General features: G+C 40.8%; 1 protein-coding gene across 4 annotated transcripts; it reads left to right on the top strand.

Moving 5' to 3' along the window:
* On the top strand, window positions 1-6758 carry znf217 (zinc finger protein 217). Of its 4 annotated transcripts, none has more exons than XM_031741963.2 (5): window positions 1-153; window positions 2002-3351; window positions 3518-3625; window positions 3720-5060; window positions 5184-6758. In XM_031741963.2, exons 2-5 carry the CDS (start codon window positions 2043-2045, stop codon window positions 5294-5296), a joined length of 2871 nt encoding a protein of 956 aa, XP_031597823.1. In that variant the 5' UTR covers window positions 1-153; window positions 2002-2042; the 3' UTR covers window positions 5297-6758. The 4 variants fall into 4 exon arrangements, with proteins under 4 accessions (XP_031597823.1, XP_031597822.1, XP_039460610.1 ...); XM_031741962.2 differs by having other exon boundaries at window positions 26-279; XM_039604676.1 differs by lacking the exon at window positions 1-153 and adding an exon at window positions 299-471.
* The last annotated feature ends 5482 nt before the right edge of the window (window positions 6759-12240 follow it).

Below are 12240 nucleotides of genomic sequence, written 5' to 3'. Positions count from 1 at the left end.
TGTGGTGGTGGTGGAAGGGGGGGGGCTGTCGTGCACGCGCCCCATCTTCCCCTTGAGAAAAAGTTGAGAGAGCGCGCCCCGGATTTCAACAGCTGCAGCAGGGAGGACTCGCCAAGTCGAACAAATATGATTCACATTCAAACAATTGAATAGGTGAGCTGTCCACCAGCGGCAACGCGTTGTGTGAAATGAAGAAGCAAACTCGAGCAAACACCCGAATTCCCTGAATTCAGTCGCTCGTAGTATCAGTATCATTATTAATCCGGAAATTCTGAGTTGGTAGGTATTGTTTGGTGAGTTTCTACAGTTTGCTCGAAGTCGAGGCAACAGAAAGTGTTGTTTGCTAACGTTGCTGTCGTTAAGAGTGACCGAGGCTATGGGAGTAAAAGTAGTTAGCGTTTTGTTATGCCACTCTCTCAATCTGGGTGAACTTTTGAAAGTGGCGTTGGAAAACAAACCGTAGGGGACAGCGTAAGTAGACACACACATAAAAAAAAAAGTCAGGTCGATAATGTTCTTTTTGTACCACAGTGTTGTCATGAAATAACGTCGTCGCCACTCGAGTAGGGTTTGTGTCTGGATGTATTGATTTAAAATTCAGTCTTCCTCAGTCACAAACGCGGACAGGGCTGATAATTGATCTGAGTGTTTCCAAAATGAGTAAGGAAGCCCTCGTGCTCGGCTTATGATGCACATATAGAAACGTAATAGCCAGTCTGTTAAATGCACCGACTTTATTGACGTTAGCTGGAACTTTTCAACTGTTAACTTCGAGCATCGCCTCCGGGGTAAAATTACGTTCAAACCGGAGCTTTGCTTTCTTGAATAACAAGGTGGCAAACGTTAACGCTTGCCTCCCGAAGCATGTGTGTACTTCAGAAAACCACACAGGATCATTAAGAGATTCCTGTGCTCACCTGGCCTAAGGCAAAAGTACCACACAGCAAACTAATTCCAGGTAAATTGGTTATGAATAGCGTTGATGTATAAAAAAAATATATGTGTGTGTGCGCATGTATTATATAAAACTGAAAATAAAACTATTTATCATTGGCTTGAATGACTTGAAACCTACAGTTGGGACTTCCCCTTTATCTACTCATTTGTGGGTTTTTTGTTTTGTAGCCTTCTACTGAAAACTTGATTTAAAGGTAACAGTTAAAAATGTGTGAAAAGGGGGAGGGTCTTTGATGCTACAGTAGACAGCTATAGGTATTGCTGGTGCCACAGCCTTGATTAGCATTTTGCATGGGCCTTGAGCATTTTGTCCTTGCTGAACCAGTTACTCCACTTCTCCACCAATCAAAGAGCTAAGCAGTTCGAGCCTTCCCCAATATAAGCAGTTCAGTATACAAGCTGAAACCACTACACAGAGAAAAACCACACTGTTTTTTGTCACTGATGCCTGAAGAAAAGGATATGCTGGGATTTGTGAGTAAAGATTTTAGAGTTTTCAAAAATAGTTTAACAACTTGAAATTCTTAGACTTTTGCTGGGATGTTGCTTTTTATGTTGTTGACTATCAGTTAATCTATTTCTGTAGATTGTATTTTAACACTACATTTTTAGTGTGATTAGTTAAAGTAGTTGGTGTGTTTTGTTAGAAACAAAAAAACAGAAGTAAAGGTTTGTTAGATTTAGAAAAAAAAATGAAAAAAAACATTGACCTTACTTAATCATCTTACTGTACAATTTTATTATGTTAATGTTAGTCATATTAAGCTTAGACACAAAGGCATAAATTCTAAATTAAGTTAAATAATGTCTGCGACTGAGTGATAAAAAAAGACTGTTTTATCATTGGCCTGCACATAGAGGAAATGACTTGTCTGTGTAGTTGATTGCTAAAAAAGATACATTTCCTGTTTCAGTGTAAGGAAAGGCAATTCTCTCTGTGGTGTTTTTTCAAACAGATTTTATGATAACTTAGGTGTTCCAGTTACCTGATCCTGTTTTGTTTTTTGAGCAAAGCCTAAAAAACATTTTTCCCATTTTTTCCAGGCTCCTAATAATCTGGACTGCTTGTAAAACATTAGGAGAAAATGCCGACTCATTCATTGCTGCCATTTGTAAATAGCCCAGATGGACTTGCCCAAGATATTCTTATTAGTAAAGATGCAAGCATCCCAGGGTTGGGCTTTAGCATGACGCCACACACTACCTACCCAGAAAAGACTGTGTTGCAAAATGAAGAAAGTGCACCGCTGTACTGTATGTTCTGCGAGGAGACTTTCACTCATCAGGATGAGCTTGGCCCCCATGTGTTAACACAGCACCCCACAACATTCTCCGAGCCGACTGTGCTTCGGGTTGAAGCAGAATTCAGGATCCCAGGAGAGAGACCCCGGGCCAAACAAAGCAGCCTTCCTGCCGAAAAAGACGAGGTTCACAGCTGTATCCTGTGTGGTCACGTATCCCAAGATGGCAGCGAGCTTGAGGCCCACATGAGAAAGCACAAGGACTACTTTACTTATTGTTGCAATTTTTGTGGGCGTCGGTTTAGAGAGCACTGGTTCCTCAAGAACCACATGAAGATGCATGCAAAAGCAGGAGCAAAGAACAAGGCCCAGCAAGACCCAGAGAGCCCAATCACAATTAATGGTATCATCCAAGAGCCTCCATCAGAGCCTGTAGGCACCGCATACAAAATGTGCATGGTTTGTGGGTTTTTCTTCCCTGACCACGATAGTTTGGTTGAACACAGTAAAATGCATAATCGAGAGGCACAGCCTGGAAAAGATAAAAGCAAGGATAAGATGGGTGATACTAATGAACCCACTGCCAACCAGGATTCATTTCTTCAGTTCCTAAACCTTCAGCCTCGCCCCGCAGGAAAGGATTTGGAACCTGTGAGATCATCAAAATGGATTCCCCAGCTAGATCCTGTCAACACATATCAGGCCTGGCAGCTTGCTACGAAAGGCAAGATCGCAGTTGGGCCTAATAATACAAAAGATGTTGGTCAGGAAAACAGCACAGACAATGACGAATCTGGCTCTGACAAGGAGGAGTTGAATAATATTTGGACTGAGGGCCAAGGAGACAAGGCCGTGAAAGAAGTTGGGAGAGAGCTCCGGTCTCAGCAACAGGCCCCTGTTAAAAGCCCAGACCTACAGCGAAGGTCTCCAGTTCAGAAAGATAAGGACAAACAAAGGCCAACGACTTGTGAGGAATGTCAAAGAAATTTCAGGACCTACCACCAGCTGGTGCTCCACTCCAGGGTCCACAAGCGTGAGAGAGGAGGTGAAGAAAGTCCAACCTCATCTGTTGATGGCAAGCTTTCAAGAGCAGGCTCACTGGAAAATACAGAGGAAGGCTCTGAGGAGGGTATAGAGGAAAACTTGGGTTCAGGTAAGTCTGTTTTTCTGTATACACTCAGATTATCTTATCTGTGGTGTAGTAATTGTTTGTTACCAAGGGCTCCCTCTGCTGAGGGGACGGATAATAACACATGCCTTTTGTGGCCATTGTTCTGTCCTTTGTGTGTTAATATTTCAATTTTTGTTTGTTTTCAAAGGTGAAGATGGATTTGACCGATCCAATGGCAGATCAAAAGACTGCAGTTACTGTGGCAAAACCTTCAGATCCTGCTACTACCTCACAGTTCATTTGAGGACTCACACAGGTAAATTCACGACAAATGATTATAAATTATCCTAAAAATAAACTGACCTTAAACTCTGACTTATGTTATGTTTATGCAAAACTATTTGTTCCAGGTGAGAAACCATTTAAGTGTGCTTACTGCGAGTACGCTGCAGCCCAGAAAACTTCACTGAAATATCACCTGGATCGACGCCACAAGGATAAGCCCTACGTGGAGATCCCCAGCAGACCTGTACCTTTAGTGCCCTCACCCAGTGATGGAAAAAATGGAAACAATGCTGAAAATCCTGCGCCAAAGAAATCCTGGGTGCCTCCAGCCAGGCCGTGCATCGATGGAACACCAGAAAGCGGACTGGATAGTGTCGATGGCAAGCTTGGCAAGCCACTTGTCCAAGTAAATGCTGTGCCTGCCTGCTCTCCGGAAGATGATGCACTCGCCAAGTGCTCTGTGCCTGTTAACCTGAAGAAAAAAAGGGAGGAGGTGCAAGAAGAGAACTGTGAGGCCCCATTAAATCTGTCCATAAAAGTCTCTGTCTCCACACCTGCCAGTGTTGAACCAAGAAATGGTATTGTTCCAATTGCCTGCCCATTTTGTGCTTATAAAACCATCTACCCAGAAGTTCTGATAATGCATAAAAAGCTCTCTCACAAAGACAAGTCAGACAGCACCAAAAAGAATGGGTTCGGAGGCAATTTAAGTGAAAGTCGTCATACGGGTTGCCCGCCTGCCCTCAATGGGAAAGATGTTTCCTCAGTTCTGATCACTGAGAGGATCTTCCCTCGCCGAACCAAGTCTCCACCTCCCCAACCTGCAAAACCTCAAGAAAAAACACCTGTTAACCTACCGCACGTTCCTAAGCCATCCCCTGTCCACGCACCCATAAAAGATGTCCAGGAGACCCAGCGTTACAGGCAGAGCATCGACTCACATCCCAGTCAGGAATCCTCCAGATATACAGAGCTAATGAGAAAAAACAACACAGCCAACAAATATGTGATGGACAGAGTGGGCATTGGCGATCGGAGCTACCCAGTACGAAGCGGTGTCCTTTGGCACACAGATGCCGCCAGGCTCTGCCTATCCAGCCGATTTGGAAGCCTCCCCCAGATGGACTTTGGCGAGCCGTCCAGCAAGCGATTAAAGTTTTCTGTGCCTACAAACAGGGACGCTGAGGCTGGCGAGAAGGCTGCTTTTAGAGGGCCACCAGTAGATGGATCTAACAGGATGTTTATTAAAAGAACTGTGAAACCCACACAGCAAGGGTCATGTCCACCCACAGCTTCTGAGGTTTTGGGTCCGGCAAAGAATGCACCTACGACTATCGGAGGCAGTTTGGAATCTGAATGGAGCATGATGAACCTTCTCCGCTCCTATCCACCCCATGACCTGGCATCTTTCTATCACACCAACCCAGCAAACCCCAGTCATGCAGGACTAGCCAACTCAGGAGCAGGTAAGCATTAGACTTGCAGTTTCAGTAGAGTGAATATACATTTTTTGGGATATTTGGCTATTTTGTATCTGCATATTCTGATACTTTGAAGAGTTATTGTTATATTTTTTTTTGTTTTCTCAGGGGGCAGAAGTGTTCTGTTCCAACATCTGCCCAGTCTACCAAGCCTGCAAAGAAGAGATGCTTCAGGCCCATTCCCCAATCAACGCTGTGGGGCCACTGACAAAAGTGCCTAAAGTAAAAAGAAACAAAGAAAAGGTTGAAAACTTTCATTTAAAAAAAACCTGACGAGAATTTTTGAAAATGACATTGAACTTCATATAGTTGAATCAAATCATTTTCTTGTCCTTCTAGATGTAAACAGTGCTGCTGCCTTATTTTGGAGAATTTCTAGAAACGTTTAATGTACATATTTAGAAAGAGAGGTAGTTCGTGCTCACAGCGTGCTTATCCTCTCTTAATTTAATGTTTCTTTTTCAACAGAAAAACATTTGTGTTATATGGACATTTCAGCGCTACAGTTTCAACAGAAGTCCATGTGTTCTTTTTTTGAATGCAAAGGTGCAGATAACCTTTGTTTTTTTTTTGTATATAGTCCACTGGTGTGCACTGTAATATTTCTGTTTGAGACTGTTGATAAATCTGACCCACACTAATGTTCCAGAGCCTGTCTTAGCTGTAAAAGTTGTGTGTGTGGGATGGCATAAAAATATCTCTACATAAACTGTGTTAAGCTAAAACCTAAGAAAAACCTGTGTGGGGAAAAAAATGCTGCTCTGTGTAATTGCTGCACTGCACTGGATGGTGGGGAGTTTCTGTCGGATAACTTGATGGCTTCGGTCCAGTTGTTTACAAACAGGCCACAGCAGCGAGCTCTGCTGTGTGTTTCAAGTGTTCTACCTCAAGTTGTGCTCTGAAGGCTTCTTTTTGTAAAGCCTTTGAAGCTATCATGTTAGCTGAGCCTATATACCTACTTCGACCAGAGACTGGTGTTTTGAGTTGTAGTAATAGTAGTAGTACATGGACAAGTGACCCGTGACATTTGTCATCTATAAAACACCACAGGAAGCTCAAGCTCATTTGGTGACACTGGACTACTACTGCTGCTACTGTGTTTTTTGAACTATACCACAATTTGGGCTGTACGTTAATTTTGATAAACTCGCTATATACAAGTATTGTTATTTTCCTTGAAAAGCAGAAAGGTGCTTAAGTGGTGCCTCACATCCGTCAGCTGTAAAATGTACCAGATTTTTTGTAATTTTCTGGGTTTGTGTGAAATAGTCATGCAGTGTTAGTTGATTACTGCACATTTAGCCGCTCGCATGTTCGGGAGTTTGCTTTTGCTATGCAAAGTCTTGAAAGTGTTTCTTGTGTCAAGGGGCAGCAATCACTGCCAACTGGACGTCAAGGAGCATTTAAGGTGTCGTGATGGTGCAGTTTTAGGGGAGACAAAAATGCAAAAGCAGCGATGTTGATTGCTTCAATTAACTTTATGCTAAAGAGGGAAAAAAGACTCAGGTTAATTCAATTTTACATGCTGGGTAGTGTCTGGTATAATTTTGAAAAGCCTTTTTTAAATTATTTCTTTTTTTTTGTTTGGTGTTCACATTACTGGTGTGTTTATATATTGTTAAGTATTGTTTTGAAATTTCTGATGGCACGTTTCAACAATAAAGTGAGAGGCGAAGAACAAAAGTATATAGGTGTTGTATTTAAGCTGAACCATAATGAACCTAGGATCACATTTCTTAACCTCCTGAGACCCGTTTTTCTAATCTCTCCTAGCTATTTAGGATTAGTCGGACCTGATTAGACTTGCCCCCATAGAGGACAATGGTTTTATATTACAGCATAACATGGCAAAGTCACAATTGATTAAAAAATATAAAAACACAGAATATAAAGTACAAGGCGCAAAGCAAAATGTAATGTTGCCATATGAGGACACAAAGTTAAGAAATAAAATCATAGTTGGATACAGTTGAGCACATTGTTCACAGACTCAAGGCACCAATTATACAGCTATGTTCATAACATCTGGGGGATGTAGGGTAAGCACTTCCAGCTATATTATAATATATATGTATGCTTATATATGCATATATTTAGCAATATACCGAAACCAAGAGATGCAGTGGTTCACGGTCATAACAATAATCTGCTTTCTTTAACTTGCACCTGAGGTTCTAGCTCCTTTAATGACAACTTTAATACCTGATTACACAGACACAGAGAAAGATAAATTCGGTAATATCTGTTCTAATTAAATCATCAGTGGACTGTAATATTCCAATAACTCGATTACCATTTCAGGCTATTAGTCCTCCAGAATCTCCAAATATAGGCAACAAGTATTGGTGTCACCCCTATATTACAACATAAGAAAACAATTTTTTGTTGGAGTATTTGTCACTAGTAAACTGTGTTTAGTTTTTGCATTTGACAGCAGATTGTGGGCTATTCTTGACTTTTCAATCAATTACTCAAATCGACCACTAGAGAGCAGTATTTACAAAGTCAAGATTACAGTCTCGTTAGATTCAGGTTTCACAGCCTTAAAACGTCCAGACCTTTGCAGTGCATTTACCTTTTATAAAACTTCACACCTTGACCACACTGAGAATAGAATTAATAAAATCATACTGTCAGTTACATACTGCTATAAGCCTTAATACTGAATAGTTCTTAAAAAAGAAAATATGGTATTCACTTTAAATGTTTACATAAACAAAATAAACAAAAACACATGCACTCCTCTGTTTAGCTTTAAACCTGTAGTGACAAGAATGCCATGCTTGGGGCTACACCTGTAATTGATGATGTCACACAGGTGTTGCACGTTAGTTGTCAAAGACAACACATCTGCCATGACATCATTGATTGTAATTGAATGACTCAAACAGCAGTGCACCCAGATTATATTCCCCGAACATCAAGTCCTTAAGAAAATAAAACCGCTTCGGAGAAGTTGGTTAATAGCTTCTACATCTGCAGAGACATCAGCGCACTATTGTTTCACATCTATAAAAGCAGAAGACTGACAACACCTATCACTGCTTTTCATTCTGTAAACAACAAATTGCAAAGGACAATCTTCAGCACATTGAACACTTTAAACTTTGATTTTTTTTTTTCTTTTTTTTGCCCCCCTCCTCCCCTTTTGAGTAGACCACATCTGTTTGCTGTCTGTTCCCCTGGGCCAGCACTGTGTAATCTATTGCATTAGCTCACATTAGTGCATATCGCCCATGGGCCTTGGTAATCACAAACGCAAAATGAGCATTTCACTTAGCATCACCCTCATATTCCCTCACACTGTGGCAAACTTAGTGCAAACGCTTGGCAGAGAACGCAAGTCGACAACAGCTTATGACATCCATCCCGTTACACTCGATCCCCGTGTCCAGAATGCTGCGAGGGCTTTCATGTCAAAAGCTCCTTTAATAAGCAAAGATACATGTTGAATTTTCCTTCTGTTTACTTCCTCTTCTGTATTGTTTCTTTGTGATTTGGAGCCCTCGAGAAACGTCATTTCTGAGCGTTCCTGCCAGAATTTTTGTCTTTACCATAAGATATGTGTTCGTGTTTTGCAGGCCTTTCATGATACCGCACCCTCTGTATGGTCTACATTAAAGATGCAATGATGCAGTGTCACGAAAGAAGGTCTAAAGGCCTAAAATAATGTTGCTTTAATAAAACAATTTAGTAGAGTAACAGAGATCAAGGACACAATGCTTCACTCAGGTTAGTTACAGAAAACAGATTTCGGTGAAGTTATTAGAACACAGGCTTTTATTTAATCCACAAACGCTGTGATTTTTCCAGTTATGCACAGACCCAAGAAAATACCCACGTTTCAGGCAAATTCACCCGGGATTGCTCTGGTTCATAATTCTTTGGCATAAAACACCTGATGTCTTCACGGCTTCTTATCAAGTTTTTTTCATCACATTAGCTTTTGTGTGATAAGGATTCCCACAGCAGCCATTTTATTGCACAAGTCAACACACAAATGGCATTTTATGCTTGCATTGCTCCTCATTCATCTGTTCAGAGTGTTTGGTTTTACAAGAGGTGATGTTTAAGACTTGGATACATTCATCTGTGACTGACGATGTGCCGAGCAATTTAAACCCTTTTCTCTCCAGTTTTCTCTCTAGACTATCAAATTTCCTACCTCCCTCCATTCTTGCAAAGTAAACTTCATGTTTTTATCCCCCTTAAGTGCTCTCTCCTCTTATTTTCACTCCTTTCATCACTCATAATTGTTGCCTCCAGATTGTCAACTTGCATGAATTAGCAATTGGGCCAACAAAGCAGATATGGTCAATTGTTGAGTATCCTGTCAGAATTTCAGGCTGAAAGTCTGCTCTCGCTGTGATTGCTCATCATCGTCACCCCATTCCTCTGAGGAAGAGGAGCAATGTAATGGTTCCCACAAAAACAGCCCCTGGCCTAAGGAAAGGGATTTGGGTGTCTAGAGACAACAGGGGCCATATGGAGCAGGCTGAGATAGCAAGGCACATGTACAGAATAATGGATGATGTGTCATGTTTCATGTTGCAGGGAAGCCATCAAGAGAGTTGGGTTTGGGAAATCAAAAGGCTCACGTACAGGAAAAGCGACTGTTGGACCATTTAGCATTTTTGTTTATTTTCTGAACGTGTAGGCTTGAAAAATGCGGCGTTCTATTTTCAATGCCTGTGGTCTGCTGATGTTATTTATAACTAAAATAATAATCATGACTTTTTTTGGGCTAGATGTAGCCCTGTGTGCAATATTAAAGCAGATGACCTTATGAGTATAATGAGCCAACCACCTGTTTACTAAAACTAAGAAATATACTCTCTGAAGCAGCGATTAAATTAAGGCTAGATTTGTAAAACAGATGAAACCAAATTTGTACACATTGTATTTATCCTGCTCAGTGGGTGGCAATGTCAGACAGGCACTTGATGCTGACAGGAATATTTAATCAAATCATGCTCTCCTGAGGATAAATCACATTCACTTTAGTGATCCCTTTACTTTTCATCTAGTGCCATCAGGAGGCTGATGAGCAGTATTTTGGTTTGGTCTGGACAAAATACGTGCAAAATTAACAAGACCACCAATCTGGGAGCACAGACTGTATATAAATGATGGATGCAATTACTGTGGCAGCACCTTTTGGATGTTTTAAAGTTTAAACATTATATGTCATGTTGTTATTTTAAAGCCAGGCAAACAGCAGGGTTTTTGGAGCCACAAATGATCATATTTGGGGCCCCAAAAGCCTCAAATTCGATTTCAGTTAGCTAATGCTAACTTAGCACAGTCAGTAAGGTGCATCACTAAACTGAATGATTTCACCACACAGAGACACATACCTTGTAAAACTAAGAGAATTAAAATTTCACTGACCAAATCTGAAGTACGAATGTTCTTGACGAGCTGTTAGTTTAATCTATCACACAGCAAACCATGTTATTTGTCAAATACATGACACAGAGATCATACCACAACAGGGTCAACCTATAATTTTTATTGGTGGAAGTAAAGCTAGCAGACAGCTGTCTGTTACAGCAGTTTGCATCTGCAACCACCTGTTAGTCAAAGTAGCCACGCCCCTAACGTTAACGCTGTAAATTTTATAATTTACTGGCAGGTGCATAACCTCAGGGAGTTACTGTGAAATAGAATTTATTTTATAAGTTACCATAAACAGTGTTTACAGCAGTGGTTCCCAAACTTTTTTTTGCCAGGCCCCCCTTTGTTTTACAAGAAAAATGTTCGCGCCCCACCACCACCACCTAACCCACCACCAAACACATCCTCCAACCACAAACACCCATATTTTGTTTACAAACTCCATTGCGGTTTATTTCACACCTCAAACATTTAGTAAACAATTAAGCAAATACAAGTAAACGGCAATAAATTACAGGTAGTAATAAAATATACTACTAACTCTTTTACGCTGCGTCCACACCTACACGGGTATTTTTGAAAACGCAGCTGTTTCTATGCGTTTGGGCTTTTCGTCAACACGTAAACGGCGTTGCGATTCACCGAAAACGGAGATTATTTAAAACAAAAAATGCCTCTCTGTGCAAAATGGGTTCAAAAACAAAACCAGCTGTGGGATACTGTTAGTCCGTGATTTGAACCGGGGGGAATAAATTACGGCAGGATCAGCCTGATATTATTTGTAACTTAACTGCATAAAGAGCTAACATGTCCAAAATGTCAGGGGTAGTCATTACAAGAAGTGTTTGTGAACTAAAAATCAAGAATGTGGGATACTGTTTGTCCGTGATTTGGAGAGCCCAGCGCTGCTCCCGACGCAGGGAAACTAATTTTGCAGGGCAGACCTACCTTGGCACCTGTGCAGGTGAAGCCAAAGGGAAGATATGCTTCACCATATTTTCCTGTCTTTGGCTTGGAAGGAAGTAGGTTTGGAAACATATTTGGCGATGCTTCATCTCCTGCTTTGCGTTTGTGTGGGAGCCCCGTCAAAAACCTGTCCACAGTGTCCAAGCGCTCTTTTTTTTTTTCTTTTCTTACCGCGCCCCCCCTGCAATGGCTCTGCGCCAACCCTAGGGGGCGGGCCCCACACTTTGGGAACCTCCGGTTTACACTAACTTTCATTTCATTTCATTATCCAAGAATAGAAATCTTGATGTAATTTTATTCAAGGTAAAGTTACTGTAGGTGAAATTACAGTAAGATTAATGTTACTGTAAATGAAACTGCAACTTTTTTTTACTATAATTACTGTAAAGTTACAGTAACTTATAGGCAGCCATTACTGGCTATTTACTGTATTTTAATTTATGTTGTTATAGTTTTATAATAGATTTTTTGTAGTTAGCAATAGAAGTGTATTTTTTATTTGCATCTCTATATATAGTGTTTAACTACAGAAAAGACGCTGTAGTTAAGCACTATAAGCCAGCAGTTTCCCTGGGTCTTTTCCTGTGTATTATGAATAAATCTTTTTTTTTGGTACCGGTACTGGTTTTATTTTGTTGTATTTATCCACGACGCCTTAAAGGCCGGTCCATGAAAATACTGTGGGACATAAACCGGTCCGTGGCGCAAAAAAGGTTGGGGACCGCTGCTATAAGCCATATTTCAAATAAATGAATAAAAACAGTTGTTAACAGTTTTTTCCACTTTAAATTTGAACATTTGA

This window comes from Oreochromis aureus, linkage group 20 (assembly GCF_013358895.1).
Source record: "Oreochromis aureus strain Israel breed Guangdong linkage group 20, ZZ_aureus, whole genome shotgun sequence".
Taxonomy (NCBI): Eukaryota; Metazoa; Chordata; class Actinopteri; order Cichliformes; family Cichlidae; genus Oreochromis; species Oreochromis aureus.
Note: the sequence above shows the minus strand (reverse complement) of the source record. Positions and strands in the feature narration are given on the sequence as shown.

Excerpts from the sequence above, each read along its gene's own strand:
- znf217 (XM_031741963.2), top strand. The coding sequence starts at position 2,043 with ATGCCGACTCATTCATTGCTGCCATTTGTAAATAGCCCAGATGGACTT. Across the intron at positions 3,626-3,719 it reads TCATTTGAGGACTCACACAG|GTGAGAAACCATTTAAGTGT; the intron begins GTAAATTCACGA and ends TATTTGTTCCAG. Across the intron at positions 5,061-5,183 it reads ACTAGCCAACTCAGGAGCAG|GGGGCAGAAGTGTTCTGTTC; the intron begins GTAAGCATTAGA and ends TTGTTTTCTCAG.